General features: G+C 44.6%; 1 protein-coding gene across 3 annotated transcripts in view; it reads right to left on the bottom strand.

Moving 5' to 3' along the window:
- The window catches only part of LOC111147268 (engulfment and cell motility 1), a 524,081-nt gene that overhangs the window by 412,917 nt on the left and 89,073 nt on the right, over positions 1–22,091 (bottom strand). For 2 of the 3 annotated variants that reach the window (XM_022503209.1, XM_022503208.1), the window contains exon 2: positions 13,944–14,091. In XM_022503209.1, the coding sequence (XP_022358917.1) occupies positions 13,944–14,021 (78 nt within the window). In that variant the 5' untranslated portion in view covers positions 14,022–14,091. Of the gene's footprint in view, positions 1–13,943; positions 14,092–14,217; positions 14,271–22,091 lie in introns of those variants that run through there. The other variant, XM_022503207.1, reaches the window with a different exon arrangement.

Raw genomic sequence — 22,091 nt, forward strand, 5'->3', positions numbered from 1 at the left:
GGCAGAGGGATAGAATCTCATGCAGATTCTCCAATGAGTGCAGAGCCCGATGCAGGGCTCAATCTCATAACCCAGGAGATCACAACCTGAGCTGAAACCAAGAGTCGGACACACAACCCACCGAGCCCCAACACTAAGACTTTGATATCCAGTAGAATTCTCTGTGCTCAGGTCCCCTTTTTATCATAGGCTCAAATCCACACCCCCAGTGTTCACTTCACTGTAGTCCCCTTCTGCCTCAGGCCATTTTCACTTGAGTGTGTATCCTTCCATAACCTCAAACTCAAACCTTTCCCCCACAACTCTCTTTCTCAATTTCCAACTTTTAATCATCTTCTAGTTTGCCAGAAAGCAAGTTTTCAGTCAACATTACAGCTTCCCTGCCCTTCCTATTATTTGTCAGCCCTACCCAGTCAATCTCATGGGTGACTCTCTAAACTTTCTTCTTTATTCTGCCCAAGGGTACAGAGAAGCAATTAAAAGTAGATGTTCAGGGCGCCTGGGTGGCTCAGTGGGTTAAAGCCTCTGCCTTCGGCTCAGGTCATGATCTCAGAGTCCTGGGATCGAGCCCCACGGGCTCTCTGCTTAGCAGGGAGCCTGCTTCCTCCTCTCTCTCTGCCTGCCTCTCTGACTACTTGTAATCTCTGTCTGTCAAATAAATAAATAAAATCTTAAAAAAAAAATTAAAAAAAAAAGTAGATGTTCAGGGCACTTCTGGTTGAAGATATGGTAAATGCAAAGGCATGGCTTAATGGATGTTTGTGTGGCATACGGAGGAGCTGACAATGTCATCATATGCACGAATGGGAGAGAGGGAACCAAGAAGCAAGCCAGAGGCAAAAGATGCCTAAGCAATTTGGACCTATCATGAGTTTTTAAGCAGGAAAGTGACATAATCAAACGTGCATTTTCTAATGATAGGTGACTGCCCTGGTGGCCAAGAGAACAGATCGGTGTACAAATTGGCCTGTACTGCAACCCAAAGAAAATATGAAAAGACTTACAACCATACAGATACCTGCCTTATTCTCCTGAATCCATTTATCAAGTTCTGGACTGTGAGTCCACTTAAATATCCCTCCGCTAGTGTTTTCTATCATGATAGCTGTCACCACCATTTGCCCAGCTATTCCCACAAGAAATCTTGAAATCATCAGCATATCCCCTCTCCCTTAACCCCTTATCACATATAATCAATCATCAGTTTCCTGTTAATTTAATCTTCTTATACATCTTGATGAGACATGTGTCTCACTTCTGTCTCCCATCACTACCGTAAGCTACGGCCTATCACTTCTTGCCTGGACTACTGCAAGGACTGCCTAATTAATGTCTCTTATTTCATTTTCTCTCTCACAAAACGTAAAGAGAAAGACAGCAAACATTTCTCCCCTCACCTGAGATTTCAGTGTAACTGGGCAAAAATGAACTCTAGCATTCTGCTTTTCCTTCTGAAAATGAATTGCAAATTGTAGGCTGCCTTCTAGGTAGATTTCAGCAGAGAAATCTTCTAAAAGTACAAATCATACTGTGTCGATCCCCTGCTGATAAACCTTTCCTTCCCCTGTGGCTCCTGGACAAAGTATTAAGTCCATTTAGCTACTCATAGCAGAGCCTCTTCTCATCCAACCAGCCAAAACCAGAGCCCCTGTTCTCTCCCACTGTGGAATTTCACTTCAGTTCCAGAGAGGTAGGATATTAGCCAAGGTCTGCTCAAGTATTGCCTCTCCACCATTCACTCCGTTCTTTATTAATAGGACTGACCATTAGACATAGGCCGAAATCCCTTAATGTACCCTTTTAACACAACTTTGCGTTCATATTTTTCATTCTTTCATCTTTTGGGTTATGTCCTGGGTGAAGTGCTCATTGTCATCCTCCAAGTTATCAATTCTCTCTTTAGCCAAATCTACTCTAGAGCTACTTTGTCAATGCATTTTATTGTTTGTATTTATCTTTTGTAGTTTTTTTTTTAATATTTCACTTACCATATATGTATTTTCCATTTCTAAGATTTCTAGTTCTTTCTTTCCCACATCCATATAGTCCTCAATGTATATCTGCCTACTTTCTACTCATAATCTCCTGCTTGTGTAGACATTGCCCTCTCTTTTTCAGAGTTCTACCTTTGGGGCATAGCTCCCACACTAATGCATAAGTCCTCCCTTGTTGGTCTCTCTCTTCCTCCACAAGACCCAGAGAGAACAGGCCCGGCCAGAGCCTCAGCAGCAGACGGAAGGAAGAGGAACTAGAGGTGGCAAGTTCTCAGAATTAACTGATTGGACAGCAAAGCTAAGGGAGAGAGTAGGGCCCAGGAGGACACACAGTTTCAGCTTCAGCAAACTGAATGCATATTCACATCTACCACTAGGAAGAGGAAAACATGAAGTTTCTGAAGCAAAACTACACAGGCTTTGGAGGAGAAGGAACAATAAGGACAGTTCAGAATATACTGAGTTTGTGGAGCAAGGGACATACAGATGGGCAAGGCAAATGGGCTGATAGTCAGTTGTTTATATGGGTCAGGAGGTCAAGAAGGAAGTGAGTTGGAAATGATCAGCAGACCTTATGGTGATGAGACCTACGAACCCAAACAGATCACCACAAACTTGTCCCAGAGTAATGACCCATCCACAACAACTCTGGTTTTTGGGTTTGTTTGTTTGTTTTAGAGGGGAGAGGAGCAAATGGAAAGAGAGAGAGAACCTCAACTAGGCTCCATGCCCAGCTCGGCCTATGGTGGGTCCTAGGCAGGCCTCAATCTGGTGACCCTGAGATCATTAGCTGAGCCCCAGTCAAGAGCCGGACACTTAGGACGCCTTGGTGGCTCAGTCAGTTAAGCAACTGCCACAGTTCAGTTAGTGATCCTGGGGTCCTGGGATCGAGCCCCACTTGGGGGGGGCGGTCCCTGCTCAGCAGGGAGTCTACTTCCCCTCTGTCCCCCATTCCTCGTGCACTCTCTCTCTCTCTGCCTTTCTCTCAAATAAATTCATAAAATCTCTTAAAAAAAAAAAAGAGTCAAGGGGTGCCTGGGTGGCTCAGTGGGTTAAGCCTCTGCCTTCGGCTCAGGTCATAATCCCAGGGTCCTGGGATCAAGCCCCACATTGGGCGCTCTGCTCAGTGGGGAGCCTGCTTCCCCCAACCCCCTGCCTGGCTCTCTGCCTACTTGTGATCTCTCTGTCAAATAAATAAATAAAATCTTTAAAAAAAAAAAAAAAAAAGAGTTGGACGCTTAAGCACTGGAGACATCCAGACGCTCCCACAACCATTTTGAAAATGGATACATCTTGTCTCAAAGCCATTTGGTTGTGTTTTGACTATGGATGGCTTTGATGAAGGGACAAAAATAAATCTTTATAAAGTCAATTAATAAAATGTAATAATATATTTAGAATGCACAGTGGGAACAAGGAAAGTTATGTTTCTCTCACCACAGCCACCCTGTTGCAGAAAGATTTCCCCGCGGAAATCCAGCTAGAAACCAAACTAAAATCCGCAATTCATTCTCAGAAAGAAAAGTGGAATGCTAGAGTTCATTCTTGCTCAATTAAACTGAGCTCTTGGTTGACGGGAGAAATATGTTTGCCTTCTTTCCTCTTCCAAAGCATGGCAAACTCTATTTTATGAGGTTAGACAGACTCCGTCATGCAGAGAAAGAGCTAAAACCAGAAAGGGAAGTAGCCTGGTCACTCCATTTTAAAGGAAGTTTAAGAAATAACTGCTATAATGCCAAAGCCGACAGGTTCAAAAATCAGATGAGGGATGACCATTCCCATCACAATGTCATCCTACCTTAGGATGACGTCACAGAAAGCACTAGCACAGCTTTGGTGCATCTTTGTCGTGTGGAATAGAAGGAGCTCTTGCAGGTGCTGTTTGGAATCTGAGAGCGAGGAGAGGTGAAGAATTAGAAGGACCATTCCACAGTTCAAGGTGTGAGGTACCTGCTGAAGGCTACTGTGGGAACCAGAGGTGTCACCAGCACAGAACATCAGAAATCCAGAAGGCCAGGGACGCTTGGGTGGCTCAGTCAGTTAAGCTGCTGTCTTTGGCTCAGGTCATGATCCCGGGGTCTTGGGATCAAATCCTGCATCAGGCTCCTTGCTCAGCAGGAAGCCTGCTTCTCTCTCTGCCTCAGCCAGCCGCTCTGCCTATTTGTGCACACGCTCTCTCTCTCAATCTCTCTCACACAAATAAATAAATAAATAAAATCTTTAAGAAAGAGAGGAAGAAAGAAAGAAATCCAGAAGGTCTCACAACAGTGACTTCCAAATCTGGGTCCCAGAGCACCAGCATCACCGGGGAGCTGGATAAGAACAGGAACCCCTGGGCCTCCAACTGTACCTACAAACAATCCTCTCCGTATGTTCAGTATGTTTCACACGCGATTCCAGTGCAGAACCAAGCTTGGGAACCACTGATTCAGTCCATTCGCAAGAGAGAAATTTGTCTGTTGCCCTGGGGACATTTGGCAACGTCTAGAGACATTTTTGGCTGCTCCAAGTGGGGGAGGGAGTGCTACCGGCACCTGCTGGGTAAAGGCCAGGATACTGCTTGAAGCCTACAATGCACGGGACGGCCCTCACAACTGAGAATCATCTGGTCCAAAATGTCAGTGGTGCTGAGGCTGGAAATCCTCTAGAATTTTCCATCTAGGAAAATCACAGGACTTTTAGTTTTTGCCATGCAAGGTTGGAACCTCCCATTCCAGAAATTCAGTCTCATTTTCCTGATTCTATGGAATTGTAAAATTGTTTATTGTGGTAAACTACACATTACATAGAATTTCCATTTTTAACCATTTTTAAACGTACGGTTCAGTGGTATTAAGTACATTCCTCTTGTGCATTCTGTGTGCTATGCGATCTTAAAGTTCCGAATTCAAAACTTCTTATTTAGAGCTCAGCTGTCATTTTAGTGCACCAGGCTGTCCATATTTAAATGTCATGGGAATTATGGGTTTTCAGGCTACAGAACTGGCTTTAATGCACTCAAGGGGACATTTGTATTATTGTTTCCAATCTTGCGTGAAACGCATAAAGCTTGCAATCTTCTATGTACAACTCGGAAAAATTCATAATTGACTCCTAATGGTTACCATTATTAGGGAGAGTGCTGAGTGATTATCTCACTGAATCCCCACAATGCCAGGAAGGATGTACGAATATTGCCAATTCTTCCTTACAAAGCAGGAGGCCTGTCCCCAGTCACACAGCTCTTAAGCGACAGCCCAGACTTTGAGTCCATGTGAGTCTATCCCCAGTCCATGCTTGTAAGCAGTGCCTGGCCTCAAAAGGACGTCTCGCAGAAGGAGGTGGGCTCCTTCTGTAGTGACCCAGGCCACTTGCCACATTTTCCCTAATTAAAAAAAAAAAAAAAAAAAACATCTTTGCTTTCACAACAGAATGCGTCTCTAGAGATCCCACCCTTAGAGGACAGAACAAGCAAACTGGCAATGGTGATGTGTCTGCTCGAATCAGGCTGCTGTTGGTGGGGCCAGCTGGGGAGGGGGCAGAAGAGATGGAGAATCTGAAAAGAAATGGCCAGGCAAGTGAAAGAAGTCAGACAAAGACAAATGCTACACACGTTGTCACTTATAGGCGGAATTTTTAAAAAATCACACTTACAGAAACAGAGAATAGGAAAGTGGTTGTCAGGGGCTGGGTGAGGGGCATGTGTGGAGGAAATAGGGAGAGGCTGGTAAAAAAGTACAAACGATCATCTGTAAGATGAGTAAGGCCTAATGTGTAACGTGGTGAGTACCGTTGATGACACTGTGTTGTATAACTGAAATTTGCTAAGAGTAGAACTAGAACGTTCTCTCTCTCACACACACAAACACACACACACACACACAAGACAAATATGTGAAGTGATGAACGTGTTAATTAACTCGCTAGGGGAGAAGACTCCCACAGTATATTTGTACATCAGATCACTGTGATGTACACTCTAAATATCTTATAATTGTATATGTCAATATACCTTGATAAAGCTGAAATGAAATTAAAAAAAAAAAAGAAGAAGAAGAGTTACCAGACAGATTTACAGTTTAGTAAAAATTGCCTGGGTTTTAGCATCATGTGGTATTGGATTCAAATCAGGAGCTTCCCAGCTGTGTGACCTGAGGCAGATTGATGAACCTGTGAAAAATTACAAACGGGGAGTCTACAGCCTGCCTTAGTGGGCTGTAGTAAGGGCATGAAAGAGTCCATGCAGGGCACACAGTATGTGCTGATCTAATGGCCCATGTGATTGTCACTACTGCTACTGTCACTGTTACGGACAGAATGCGCAGAATTCCAACATCAAGCGCAACAGTGTAAATGTGCTTTCTGCAATTAACGAGCTGTAGGAAGGTCTTGGGTAAATCAAATTTATCCATATTAGATTACATCTTAAATAAACTACAGAAATAGGACAGTTGAGGGGGGAAAAGCAGGTGGTCATTCTGTACATGCTTGCCTAAAAAAGCACATCATCTAGGTTTTCTTGTAAGGAAATAAAATCCCCAACCATATACGGGTAGGGGGGTGCTACTATAATTCTTCTGTTTAGAAGATGGAGAATAGCAATGTTTTACTCTCATCCTTACTGCTCATAGTTCAAATCTAAAGCAGACACATACAGAAACAGAAATCCATGTGAGGGATCATAGCTTACAAATGTACCTAAGACACAGGCTGACCAGAAGCATATAATCTACTTCAAAACACATGCGTACATTAAAAAAAAAATGTAAGGAACATTCTGTGCCGAATATATTAACTGAATAACAGCTACAGGCAAAGGAAATGGTGTAAGCAATTAGAAGGATGGAGAAAGAACTGCATGATATCACACAAAAGAAGGATTGAGTAGGAAGGAGACCCTGGGCAGTGCTTCGCAAAGCCAGGATTTAAAGGAAGGAAGAGCTGAACACAGGGCAGGAGGAATCCCAGCGGGGTGGGATTAGAGAGACTGTTAGAAAGAAACCGCAGGTGATGAACCGGTACATAAGCACACAGGAACACACTTTTGAAGGGGCAGCTTCTCTAAAGCAAGAGGGTACTCGAAAATCTCACACAGCACCTGCACATACCTTGAACCCTGGATGATACGAAGAGAAACCATGGAGCACAGATGGAGTCAAGTTAAACAATCTGACTCAAGTCTCCGGACCACTCAAGAATCTCCTCCATGATTTTTTTTTTTTTTCCCAATTGTGATACTCTCTTCAAACAGAATCTTTCCCCAAAATATCTAAAACCGACACAGGTCGATACAAGCCGCTGTTGCAGGAGTGAACGTGGAGGGCGTGGAAGCATACTGCATACAGCCCTCACCCCTGAAGCAACTGAGAAGGATCTTCAAGAAGGATCCAGCTGAGGTTGAAGATCATGCATCTCTCCCCGTCATCATTTTGGGGCCCGAACCTGGGGTCTCACAGTCTTCCCAAGCATCTGTCTGGTGCACAGATAATAGAGATGATCCAGACCCTTGCCCGCCAGAATGGCGTGTGCTAGCTTTTCCTCAGTAGAAGAGGGCTCTATCTCCTTGTACAGACAGTACAGAGAAAACACACCTGGGGCTATATAAGCAACACATCCGATCCATCCGTCTTCTCCATGAAGTAACTTCCAAAAGTCGGTAGCACCTATGAGACCACATTTCTGCAGGTTTATGTCTGGGCAGTTTCACCAACCACCTGCTTGTGTCCCGTTGGCACGTGAGGGTTTATACAGAGAATAATGTATCCATCAAACAGAGAAGGACTGATGGCCTTCAAGCCGGGCAGGCTGGTGACAGAGCTGGTATTACTTAGCTGGAAGTTATACTTAGAGCCCAGAGAGCGCACGGAATCTAGACCAAGAGGATCAGTATCAGTGTCAGAGGGCTACGCATTGAGGCTGAGACAGATTTGGGCAAAAGGAGAGACACGGAATCATGAAGGAAACTCACAACACCTAATCAGACAAGGGGGGAGAATCTCAGCTTAATGAAGGGAAGGGGGTGTTTCAAGAAGATGAGAAGGAGCAGCTTTGCCAAGTGTAACCAGGAGAGCGAGGCCAACCAAGGCAGAGCAAAGACCACTTGATTTAACGAAGCAGAAGGCACTGCGGCCATCAGAGGGCAGCTCCGGGGAGAGGCAAGTTGGTACTCATCCTAAGATTAAGTAGACGCTGATGCCACACAGGGGGTGGCATATACTGGCAACATTTAAATCAACTCGGAATGGAAAGACAAGAAATAAATCACATACTAGCAAGAGAATTACTAGGTCGAGAGAAGGGTCTTCCAAAGTAAGAACAGAAAAGCTTATTGGTGAACAGCCGAAGAGACGGGGTTGGGGCAGACTGAACGCCCTGGGAAGAAATCAGGACACACCTTTTCCCTGTTCTGCTGGCAGTGAGGGGAAAGAGGACGGCAGGAGATAACGGCGTCGCGGGCTCCGTGGAGGCAAACACATCAGCAGAGGAGCTGCGAGGCACAGACAGGAGTGGAGGCTTTGCGGCCTCGGTGTGCAACTTGGGAAGAAAGCCGTGCAGGGGCAGGAGAAACGGGAGGCCTGAGGAGCGTGTGCAGGGACAGAACAGCTGCTGCCCAGAGTGCTGGTGAGTAGCCAAGACAGGGAAGCAGCTATCACGGAGCAGTGCTAGGGAGCCAGAGAAGACTCCACAGCACAAACTGGCTGCTCGTCCTGTTAGCATTCCCCCTTACTGCCGGGCGATGCCTCCCGCTTGTTCTTTAGTTGTGTCTCCTTCCTAAACACTAACAACATTAGGCAAAGAGAGGAGAAAGTTAGGGAACTGTTCATGATGAAGGCAGGTAAAAAGGAAAACCAGCATGTCTCTTTTCCTTTCTTTTTTTGTTTTTTAAAGATTTTATTTATTTATTTATTCGAGAGAGAGCACGAGAGAGAACATGAGCATGGGGTGCTGCAGAGGGAGAGAGAGAAGCAGACTCCCCGCTGAGCAGGGCTGAGCCAGACACGGGGCTCCATCTCAGGACCCCAAGACCACGACCTGGGCCAGAGTCAGACCCTCAACCTACGGAGCTACCCAGGCGTCCCACGTCTCACTTTCTAACCGAATGAGAACGTGCTTACACTAGCAGCGATGCGGGCTGCCTTTACGGAGTGATGACCCTGAGCCAGGCGATGTCCTACATTCTTGTCACACATTTCCTTTACTCTTCACAACAATCGTGAAAGTGGAAAATGATGACGTCAGCTTTACAAAACGAAGAGACTGAGGCTCCGAGAGGGTGAGTGAGGCTCTCACAGAAACGGGGCCACCCCCGTTTCAGGGTCCTGGAGCCTGGAGGGCATGGGTTAGGCCACCCTGGCTCTCGGCAGGACGCCTCTCGTTGGAGCGGTGAGGGGCTCCATGCTCTTGACTGAGAACTATGCTGGGCAGAAAGCAGTGAGATAACCAGACGAGTGGGTGGGCGCCCTTCAGGCTCAGGGTGCCCCCGCACCCAGCCATGGCAGCCTCAAGTGGGTCCTGAGGGTGAAAGCCCACGACAGGCAGCGGAAAAGCAGAAGCCGCCAGTAAGAAGGTCGACGCCTGCTTTGACAGCCTCATATGATAGCACAAGCACCACTCGGAGAAAGCCCTCAGGGCCTTTTCCTGCTGAGTGGAAACACAGAAACGTCTCCTCACAATTTACAAAGAAGACAAACCAGTCTACTGCAAGCAGACATGCCCTTGAGCCAAACGGGCATGGTTAGAGCAAGGCTGAGCAGATATGATCCCCACTCACCAGGAAGCTCCCTCTCCCAATTATCCATTAATTAAATATCCACTTATTAAGGACGGACTGTTCTCTGGGCACCAGAGAAACAGCACTCAGAGAAGGAGTTTTTTTTTTCAGACTCCTGACTTTCTCATGAGCCCCTGGACCATGACATGGGGGAGCCCCCCACCACCACCTCCTGCCCCATCAAACTCACTCAGTGCTCATCATGAAGCAGATAAAGAGCCCCCACCCCTGGCCAATGGCACCAACATCTCTGCACCTAGGCTGAGACTGGGCTGTTTTCACAAGCTCCCTGGGTGATTTTTGGGCATATTCCAGGTTGAGTCAGACCACTGGTTTAAGTTAACATTCAGCGACAACTCAGGTGACAAGTGGAAGGACACTCAAAGCTCTGGAACACGAGACAGCAATCCCTAACCCAACTCCCAGAAATAACCTTTTAGTGAAGCAGTAGCCACCCAGGGTAAAAAGGAACAAAGAGCTCTCTGAACAAAGGTAACGTGCCATGGGGAAGAGGCAGGGTATGCGACGCTCACTGAACATGGGAGATTAGAAGAAAACCCAAGTAACAATCATTGCTTAAGTCCTCACTACATGTGCAAATATGTTTCTAATTCTTGTGCCAAGTTCAAGGTCTTGATCAAAATTTGATCAAGAAACCACCTGAGGGGCACCTGGGTGGCTCAGTGGATTGGGGCCTCTGCCTTCGGCTCAGGTCATGATCCCGGGGTCCTGGAATCGAGCCCCGCATCGGGCTCTCTGCTCAGTGGGGAGCCTGCTTTCCTTCCTCTCTCTCTGCCCACTTGTGATCTCTGTCAAATAAATAAAATCTTTTTTTAAAGATTTTATTTATTTGACAGAGAGAGAGAGAGAGAGATCACAAATAGGCAGAAAGACAGGCGGTGGGGGACGGGTGCGGGGAGCAGGCTCCCTCCTGAGCAGAGAGCCCGATGCGGGGCTCAATCCCAGGATCCGGGGATCATGACCTGAGCTGAAGGCAGAGGCTTAACCCAATGAGCCACCCAGGTGCCCCAAATAAATAAAATCTTTAAAAAAAAAAGAAAGAAAGAAAGAAAGAAAGAAAGAAAGAAAGAAAGAAACACCATGTGATACCAACACTGCCGCTAGGCTCTTCCTCCAACTCCAGCAGCTGCAGGGCCATCAAGGGCTGGGATTCTAACTCTTTGTGTGAGGCAATGCCAGGAGGCCCACAATTTAGCCAACTGTTTAGAAGTTCAGTCTTGAGAGTAAGGGAGGCCTGGGTTTGTGTCCTGGTCTAATGGACTGGCAAATCACTGAACTTCCAAGAATCTCAGTATCTGCATTTCTAAAACCAGAATCATCACCACGAACGACACAAGGAATCATCATGTACCTTCCGATACAAGACCCCTGAGAAGGACACTTGTCATCTCTCTGGTAATTCACCCCAAAATGCAAAACCTGGGGGGAAAGCACCAGAGAAATTGAAACTGAAGGACATCCCACAAAGCTGTCCTGTACTCTACAAAATTATCAAGGTCACAAAAGATAAAGAAAGACTAAGGAAACATTCCAGATCAATGGGAACCAAAGGGAAACGGCAATAAACATAATAATACATGATCCCAGAGGGAAAACACCTATAGGGAAATTACCTATAAAGGACATTACTGGGACAAGTGACAATTCCTGATTATGGGCTACGGACTCAGAGTTAGATGATAGTTTTGAACAAAGGTTCAATTTCCTCGCTTTTATAAAGAGAAGATGGTTATATAAAAGAGAATGATTTTCTTCTTAGGAAAGACACACCGAGTATTCAGGGGTAAAGGGGGTTGATGTCTCCAAATCACCCTTGGATGGTTCAGAAAAAAGATATATATTAAAGAGAGAGAAAACCATAAAGCACACGAAGCAAAACATTAATAATTAAAGAATCTGGATAAAAGGCAGTCAGAGGCTCTTTGCCATTTCTCCATTTGAAATTGTATTGAAATAAAGTTACTCCTCAAAATTATCAGGCCATGAAATAACAGGGAAAGACTGAGAAGCTCTCAAGGGCTGGAAGAGACCGAGGAACCGTGACGACTATATTACAATGCGGCTGGCATTCCTGGATTAGATCCTGGAACAGAAAAAGGACATTAGCGGGAAAACTGCTGACATCCCAATAAAGTTGGAAGTTTAGTTACCAGTCACGTGCCATTGTTAATTTCTTAGTTTGGGGAAAGGAATCCTAAATGAATGATAATATATATCTTAATATATTAAGACGTAAACATTAGGGAAAACTGACTGAAGGGTATATGGAAACGCTCCATATAACCTTTGCAATTTTTCTGTAAATCTAAAATTGTTCTAAAATATAAAAGATAGTTTTTTTAAAAAGTATCAAGACAGAACAAAGAACACAGAACAAAGGCCATCGCCAAAGGCAAGAACAGGACATGGACTCCACAAACCCCAAAGAATACCTATCAGGAGCTGCTGTCTTACAGCAATGGTTCCCAAACCCCAGGGGCCGGGGCAGAATGAAAAGGAAGTAATTTACTAAACCTCTGACTGAGCATCTCTTGGCAGAGGGTCCCCAAGAACATTTACACAAGTGCCCCAGGTGATTCTGAGGAGGCTCCGACTCGAGCACCAGGTATCCAGCTCAGCACTTCCCAAACTTACCTACACACAGGATTTCCCGGGGATCTAGCTAACATGCAAATTCTGGGTCAGGAGGTATGGGGTGGGGTTTGAGACTCAGCATTTCCAGGGAGCTCCCAAGTAAAGCCCGAGCAACGGTCCTCAACCACACAGATGGAGAAGGCAAAGCAACAAGACAGAAGGGGTCTGGGTCCATGACACTGGGGCATCATGGCAGCCCAGAACTGCCCATGTGGGTAGGAGAGGCCAACTCCTCTTTGAAACTGTTGGCTCTCTCGGTGTAGCCAAACTAATTCTAACTATATCGAGTCTGCACCAAGGAGTCCCAGACATACTTTAAAATTCAGCTCACACCCTCTCTCGAGCAGCACATGAAAAAGGACAAACATCTGTTAGCTGACACAAATGTGGATAAAACTCCCGGGTGGGCTTCTCTATCTGCGTGGGTTACTTCTAGAGCCTCACAAAAACTACCTCAGAGAGCAGTTAAAATGACCATGATGAGCTGGACTGATGACACCTTTTTTGACGACAATCCTAATATTTTACCCTTTCTCACATCCACACTCAAGCTCAACTAATTCTGATGTGACCTTTATCATTTATTTTAATGAGTCTTTTGGACCCCGCACAATGCCATACAACTCTTCCCGTATTCTTCAGCCAGATAATAAAATCCAACTGGGGGCAAAAAAGTATAGATCATAATCATAAAATAGTGCTGAGAGCATAAATAAGTAGAGTTGCCATGGTACCCTAATTTTGAAAATGTCGAAAGTCATCTAGAATCCTACATTATTTGCTTTATGAAACCCAAAGTGTACATTAAGTCTCAACCTTTTATTTTTCTCCCCCTTAAATCATCTGCTCTGGAATGGTATAAGTAACCTTCCTGAGATAATCTGTAATCAGATCCAATCAAAGACTGTCAAAATCCAAGCTGAAGGATGCCTTTAAAGGTAAGGCCATTTAAAACATCTTCTGAATATTTCTTCATTCAGTCAATATTTGGAACATTCATTATATGCCAGACAATACACTAGACACAGTGCACTTTATACTGACAAAATTATAATTGGCTGGGATGTGAGACTGAGTCCTTCTAGACTGAAATAATCACCTCATTAGTAGGCTGTTACTATAATGCGCTTGTTGGCTTCTGCAAAGATCGAAGGGAAAAGTGAGTCAAAAAATTAAGTTTTGTATTGCCTATAACAAAACAATCTGCCCATATTCATAAGCCCCTGCCAGGCGGGGCTAGGACGACCTCCACTGTGTCCACTGCCCAGAGCCCCAGCCACAGGCCCTGCCGCCTCTCTCACAGCCTCAGACACAAACCCTGTATTGACACAATCTGAGTGCACGTTGAGCAAGTATAAAAACCCCATCCATCGCCGCTGCATGTGGTACAGAAATCAAACTACACTGCAACTATTATTGCACAGATTTTTCACCACAGCCAGACAGAGAAAGAGGGGGAAAAAAGAGCAATCCAAAGTCTGTGAAAATGCCAAAACAGAAAGAAGACCAACAATCACCCCCACACTGTGGCAGGCATTACTGACCTGGTCGATTTCCATGAGTTTGGGATAGGCGCCCGGCCATTCTATGGCCACCTTGACGATGTCCGCGGGCGGCGGCATGGTAAACCCCGAGGGTCCAAAGCCGGGAGAACCAGGATCCTACAGTGCAGATGGCCACACGTGTCTACACCTGATGAGGAATGACAAAAAGAAAGAAAAGTTGCTCAGTGCCGATGCAGGGTGAATTCTGCTTCATCACTTCCTGTTTTCACTGGCGGTTTTAGGTATGAGAAACAGCTCTGGGTGCAGAACTCACAGGGCACCAACTGCACTGCCAGCGGCCACTGAGGAGAGAAGACAGAGGAGGGGTAGGTGCTGATGGCCTGGAGCCCCCGCAGCCCCAAGACGCGGCCCCGGCGAGGGACAGCGTGTCCCTTACCCCGGGGCTGGGCTCCACGCGGTGCCCAGGGTCTGAATGAGCTGGGCTCACTCTGTCCAGAAACACACGGAAACTTCTCGTGCTCAGCAGTCTCCGGAAGAACAGATTGCCCAGGAAGTCATGGTCAGGAAACAGCGTTTCTTTAAAGTGTTTTCTGTGTGTCACAAATAGAGCTCCGCACTATAGCAACCAGGATATGGTGAGGAAGGAGAAATGCCCCTAGGTTCGCACACAGGCGCGCACACGCTCCCTCCCCAAGGCCAGTGCACCCAGACGCCTTCAGTGGGGGAAGCAAATTGACTGATGAGGTTGATGCCGCATTCAGGAGGGACCTTGAATTCTGGCTGGAATTAACAATGTCGCTTTCACAGAGGAAGGTAATCCACCGCCGCCTCTCCCAGATTAGCCCGTGTCTCTAGGATGACTTTTTTAACTTCATATTTTGAATGGGTGAGACTTTTCATGTGATGCAAAACTTAAAGGTGTTTGTGAAAACAGAGCATAGAATCTCCCCTTGTAAAGTTACACACCTACCCCATGTCCACGGTCACCCGTTTCTCCAGCTATCCAGTTCTTGTGTGACCCTCCAGAATGGCTCCAAGTATATAAGGAAAATGCAAAAATATATTACAGTTCCCCCTCTCTTTATAAAAAAGAGGCGGCATTCCATACATTTTTTTTTTCATTTTGCGTATTTGTGTATTAACACAAATAAGGCATCCTGGCTCCTTTTACAGCGGCAAAGCAGTTTTCTTTATGGAAGTATCCTATAGGATAAGCTAGTTCTCTATGGCCTGGCCCCTGAGGTGATTTCCTACTTTTGGCTATTATGAGGCTGTGGTGAAGAGTCTTATGCACTCAGCATTTTGCTCATAAGCGGGTATGACAGATGCATAGACATGAAATTGGGGGGTCAAAAAACATATGCAGTTTTATTTTGTTTTTAAAGACTGCTTTACTGGGGTGCCTGGGTGGCTCAGTCGTTAAGCGTCTGCCTTCAGCTCAGGTCATGATCCCAGGGTCCTGGGATCGAGCCCTGCACTGAGCCCTGCATTGAGTTTTGCATTGGGCTCCCTGCTCTGCAGGAAGCCTGCTTCTCCCTCTCCCACTCCCTGTGCTTGTGCTCCCTCCCTCGTGGTCTCTCTCTGTCAAATAAATAAAATCTTAAAAATAAATAAATAAATAAATAAAGACTGGTTTATTTATTTGAGGGGAGGGGCAGAGGGAGAGAGAATCTTAAGCCAGCTCTGGGCTCGATCTCACAACCCATGAGATCATGACCTGAGCCAAAACCAAGAGTCCACTGCTTAACGACAGAGCCAAACAGGTGCTCCAAGCATATGCAACTGTGAATTTTGAAAGCCATTTCCAGACATCCCTCCACAGGCCCTGCACCAGTCTACGCTCCCACCAGCAACAGATGAGGCTGCACCAGTCTACGCTCCCGCCAGTAACAGATGAGGCTGCCCATTTACCCACAGCCTTACCACCAGACGGGAACATTTGTACTCCTAACAGATTGAAAAATATATCACATGTATTTTAATGTGTATTTCTCTTATTCTCTTAAGTGAGGTTGAACATAAAGAGGCAAAGTCTCGTGTCCACGTTCCTGTGAACTGCCCAAATCTTTCATCCCTTTTCCATTGGGTTTCTGGTCCTTTCCTTTCAGAAACTGATCTGTGTATAAAGATTCTGATCAAACACGTGCCTTTGGCTCTTTATCAGACCAGAGTAAGCCTCGTCAGTCATGATCCCCATCTCAGTGGCAGCTGGACATCACCGAGATGATGGGAGATAGCAGACTTACTAATGGCCACCTTACAACACCAGCAGTTATAGAAATAACGGACTCCACCGAGCTGACAAGTACCAGAAATGAACCCAAACAAAACTGCTGCTCCTTTGGCCAAGGATGATGAGGGAAGCCTGCTGTGAGGCTAATCAGTGCTAACCGGCAAAAGCAGATCTACAGAGCAGTGGTTCAGTCACTCATCCGACAATTACTGAGCCCTACCTATTCTGTGCCAAGAGCTGGGGGTACAACAGCAAATCCAGTTGTTTATCGGCTCAAGGGATAGGGAGCAAAATTCAATAGGGAAGGAGCATCTGAAGCCTGGGAACATATCTGTGTGAGAGGGACAGAAGTACACTGGTAAATAGGGAAATCCGGGAAAGCTCCACAGAGAAGGCAGCATTCAAGAAGAGGCTTGTAAGAGGTGAGGATGTGAGCCAGGAGGACATCTGGAGAAATTATGTCAAAGGCCAAGGAAACAGCAAGGGCAAAGGCCCTGAGGCCTGGCATATTCCTGAAACAGGCAAGTGGCTGAAACCAAATAAGGGCAAAAGTAGTTCTAATAGAAGCTGGGTCATAACTTGGGAGGTTCATACTCTTGACTCCCTAGACAATCTTGGCTTATGACTCCTAAAGGAGAAAGTTCATGTCCATGTCCATCTATTGAGAATATAAATTGGAACAGCTTTCCAGAGGTACTTTTTGCAAACTGTACCAAAAGCCATATAACTTCCTATTCTCTAAGTTATTTTACTTTTCTAGAATATTTCCTCAAGAAATAATTATTCAGTTAACTATAACAATGACAACTGCTGTTTTGGTTATGATTCCCAAAACTTAGAAACAATTGAATATTCTACAACAAGAACCTGTTAAATAATTATGAAGTCTCATATATGTAAGTACAAGTAGACGATCAGTACTGGAGTCTTTCTCTTCATAGCGGGTACACTCTTTTACTCACTTGCGAATCCTACAGACAATGTACTATGTCTATACCACATCACTTTAATTGAGGATCCAGATTAATTATATGCCCCAGAATAAGAATTAAGAAAACAGGTTCTAATGTGAAAACAGACTGTGTAAAGATCAGGTAACACTATTAAAAACAAAGAACACACAATCTTGAGGGTCAAGAGAATGGATAATGAAAATTAAAAGGCATTTTGAGCACCTCCTTCCCCCTTCTACACAAAATAGTCTAGAATTGCACCAAGAGGGGTCATCTAACCACCCAGGAATCACCAACCAAAGGTGCTTTTCTTCCCCTTTAACTGGTATTTATTTCTCAAAGACTGTTGAGACCAAGCCTGTTGAACAGGTGAGAATACAATGATGTGGCTCTCCCTGAGTCCCCTGAGGAGAACAAGATAGCAGAGGTATACAAAGGAGTCATTGAGAAAGCCAAGAGGCTAGGGGGAGTCCCCTGGGAATTCATTTGACAAGTCCAATTAGACCTCATTGGCGTTGCCCACACTAACAAACAGCACGGACGGGCTCCTAAGGCGTAGAGTCAGGTGCACCATTGCAGAATGAATAATCCAGTCCACATGGTTATCCTCGGAAATCCACATTTTATGCTCTTGACTTTATATTTGCATGAGGAACAGTTAAATCTAGCTCATCAGAGCCACCAGCAATAAAGCTGAGCCTAAAGCTGTCGAAATTGCCCAGTAAATAGAAGGCTAGTAAATTTATGTAAACAGCCTGATACAATCATTCTTATGCAAACTAAAATTTAAGACCCTCTAGAGGGAAGTCTCTGCAGCTGGCTAGACTAGACACTCCAACCCTTCTGTCTTGTAACTCTCAAGTCCCTGGAGGCAATTGGGAAATGGGTGGAGAATGCTACAACGTCCCTGCTTGCCTGCTGACTGATTGATTTTATTCCCATTTTAACAGGAAGATTCTACAACCTTAATATGCATGTCAAATGGCTAGTTTATAGTTGAGTGAACTTAATGAGAGTTGGAGGAATCACTTTTTCTTTGGAAGTTAGTTACCAAAGTCTGCGGGTCAGTTAGATGTGACTTCATAACCCTGGAGCGAGTAGAAATTTTCTTTATCATTCTGCTGAATGTCTCCTTCTTAGCTTTGGGCCATGTTTCCAAGACAACGGAGAGAAACTGTTCTTGATTCCATCTAGAAATCTGTCTGTCTCTACACATTGTTCTTTGCCCAAAGTTCTATATGCTTCTGAGTTTGAAAGCTCACCTCACTGTAGTCCCTTAAAGATCTGTTACATCTCTACATGTTTTCCCATCTATTTGATTAGGTTTGGGGATGCATAACGTTCCCAAATACCTGATCTTCCCCTCCCCCCTCAATTTCCCATATTGTTTTCGCTTTTGGTCCCTGTAATGGCTTTAAACCCTTTTATCCTATTTCTAGACTTTCTGTTACACCAGCAAACTCTATTAAGAGGAGAGAGAGAAAAGCAGCCTGAGAGGACATTCCTATAGGAGCTGTGTAATGGAAAAATGAACATACTTGCCCTGGTGAACTGTGTGTCCCCACGATTACACTGACAGAGCCCGACAGATGGGCCAGTAGAAGCCAAAAGGCAGATCAATGGGAAAGGAACACCAAACAGCTGGATAAATGATTTGCTTTAACTCCTATGTCCCTTCCTTCCTCCCTAGGAAAACTGTCCTCTGCCTCACTAGCCATCATTATCCACTGGTGACAAATAATAGGTTTATAATGATTATGGGAACTTCTCCCCAAATATTAACATATTCCCCGAGGTGATGGAGGCCTCTCTCTGATGATGGTGGGCTACTGTGTTCCCCTAAAAATGTTGAGGTCTTAACCCCCAGTACCTAAGAATATGACTGTATTTGGAGATAAGGTCTTTAAAGAGGTAATTAAGTTAAAATAAGGTCATTAGCAAGGGCTGGATTCCTGACTGCCCTTATAAGAGGAAATCTGGACATAACAGGTACAGAGGGACAATCATCTGAGGATACAGTGAGAAGACAACTATCTGCAAGCAAAGGAGAGAGGCTTCAGAAGGAACCAACCCTGCCAACACGCTGATCTCAGACTTCCAAACCCGAGAACTGGGAGACAACACGTTTCTCTCGTCGACCTCATCCCGGCCATGGTGCTTTGTTATGGCAGCCCTAGCAAGCCAGTGTAACACTGAAGACAAGAAGCAAAGGAGAGGCAGATGATTTGATACAAAGACGCTTAAAATTTTGCCATTCTAGAAAGCACCATAAAAATTTAAAAACAAAAAACAAATAATCAAGAAAATATTTGCAATAGCTATAGCAACCTGGTATAAATATCCTTAATAATGATCTCTTATGAATATATTAAAAAAATACTTGCAGAACCTAAAAAAAGAAGTAGTCCACACAAGAGGAAATGTATGATCAATAAATACCCAAAAGAAGACCCTTAATTGTAGTAACAGAAATGCAAAGTAAAAGAGCAAATCAGACCTTTTTTGTCTATCACACTGGTAAGAAATAAACATTTATTGATTGGTGAGAATGTGAGCAAAATAACACTCTCATACACTGATACAATCAAGAAAAAAAGCAAAAGCCCTTTAAAAATAAATAAAATTACTTTATTTTTAAACCATAAGATGTAGAGTAATATATCTGGCTATTAGAAGGTCTGTTCTCCTGAAACCACTAAAGCAGGGTTTCTTAACTGTGGCACTATTGACATTTGGGATCAGATAATTCTATGCTGTGGGGCTCATCCTGGGCACTGCAGGAAGTTTAGCAGGGATCCCTGGCCTCGGGCCAGTATTAAAGGCCAGTTACAGAATCAAATGATCGCTTATAAATTGGAGACAATCAAAACATCTGCAGACATTGCCAGACGTCCCTTGAGGGACAAAATCGTCCCTGGTTGAAAAGCAGGGCACTGAGGTGACGGATTCTAATCCTGATTTTATAAAAACGTATTATATGGACCAACTTTACAAAGTGGGCAGTGACAGTCATGAATATACTATTTTAACTGCAAAAAGAAGGGAGGGGGAGATGAGATGTGGAACAAGAATCATTTAACAGATAAAAAAATTTTTTCAGTGGCTTAAATCAATAGGAAAGGGAATTTATATAAAAACATGAAAACCTTGCTACCACTTGGGGTCATTTTGTAACCTTTTACTCTAAGCGCATTTTCTCTCGCATGCAGCTCTAGCATGGGAAGGTCTACTGAGCCTTCCCATCTCTTCTCTTCAGGTGGCAGGTCCCATCCCACAACCAAGAGTGGGCATGTGTGGGGCCAATGACAATGCCCATCTCCCTGGCAACAGCGACTGATTGGGCCGAAGGACAGACATGTGATCCAAGCAAATCCAATGCTGGGGATCATTCCATGAGGCCTGGAAGGAAAGAGTTCTGTCTTCCTGTGGGGGGTTGTTTGGCAACCTTCTTCCCTCCATGTGGGGACGGGCCATCTGTGATAGGAAGGAATGGGGCAAGACAAACAGCAAAGAGAGAGAGGAGAGAGGAAAAGAGGACAAGAGTCCTAATACATTGAGTTCCAGACTCCTTAACACTTTTTCTTCCATTCTCTGAGCTCTCCTAATACTCTTCCTAGATATATGAGCCCATAAATTCCCGGTTATGCTAAGTGAGTTTGAGTAAGGTTTCCATTACTGGTAATCGAAAACCCCTAATACACCAATCTCATCATATCTGTTTACTGCCCTGAGTTATAATCTCGCCAGTCCCTTGAGAGACAACTGGCACACAAAACACCCACTGAAGTTACACAGACTGACCTTGGAGCTAAACAGGAATGATATTTTATTCACTGATTCTAGAGCTCCGATACCTGCATGCCAACATTTCTGATGGAGTCTTCATTGCCCAAAAGCTGCTTTTCCTCTCTCGGCCTGCAACCAGGAATCATGCAGCCATTTCAGAAATAAGCCTTAGCCCAGCAGTTCCCACACAACACCGCTTCCTTCAATATTAAGTCAAGTAATATAAAAAAAGAAGAAAAAAAAAAGAAAAAGAAGAAGAGAAGAAAAGAAAAAGTTAAACCTCTTGTAAAACACTGAATGAAATAATAGCTAATTACGGAACCAACTAGTTCATGTACCATATACTTTTTGTAACAATCTTATGAAATCGGTACCATTACTAAACCATTTTACAGACTAGGAAACTAAGATGCACAGACATTAAGTACCTTGCCCAAGATCTCATATCCGAATATGGAGCTCAGCCAGAACTTAATCCACTTCTGTCTGATTGCATAGCCATGTTTTTAATCACTATACCACATTTTTAAAAAGGCTCCTTTAGTAGAGGGCTTCTTGGGTCTTTAATGTAATATACATCTACTGTGAAATTTTCATATGCAATACATAATATTTCCCAAATGGATCTTTCTAGAAAAAAAATTTTTTTTTCATGGAGCATCTTATGGCACCAGTTTCACATGGGATACACGTTGGGAACTGATGCTTTGAGACCACTTGCCTGCTTTGTTTCTTGGGGGAAAAAAGAAGTGCTGAAGAGTCTTGGCCAGATATACAGTGGAAAGTGGCAGAGAAAACTCTTTCCTTTAGTCCCATATTGAATTATCATCACCTGCGTCTATGGGATTATCTCCAGGAAAGCAGCCCAATTCTTTTGAGTAACTCTTTCCAATTCACATTGGACAGTAAAAATTCAATTAACTACAGCTTCTACTGTGCAAACGAGCAGAGGATAAACAGCAGAAGAAATGGAATATTGTATTTCTGAGAGTTTGAATCTCAACATCTCCGCTCCTGCTTTAAAACTTTGGATGGTGGGGCGCCTGGGTGGCTCCACGGTTAAGCATCTGCTTTCCTCTCAGGTCATGGTCCCAGAGTCCTGGGATCCAGCCCTAAGTAGACTCCCTGCTCAGCAGGGAGTCTGCTTCTCCCTCTCCTTCTGCCCCTCCCGCTGCTCCTTCTCTCTAGCATACCCCGCAAATCCGCACACGACAA

Source organism: Enhydra lutris, unplaced genomic scaffold (genome assembly GCF_002288905.1).
Source record: "Enhydra lutris kenyoni isolate GAN:26980312 unplaced genomic scaffold, ASM228890v2 scaffoldscaffold16, whole genome shotgun sequence".
NCBI lineage: Eukaryota > Metazoa > Chordata > Mammalia > Carnivora > Mustelidae > Enhydra > Enhydra lutris.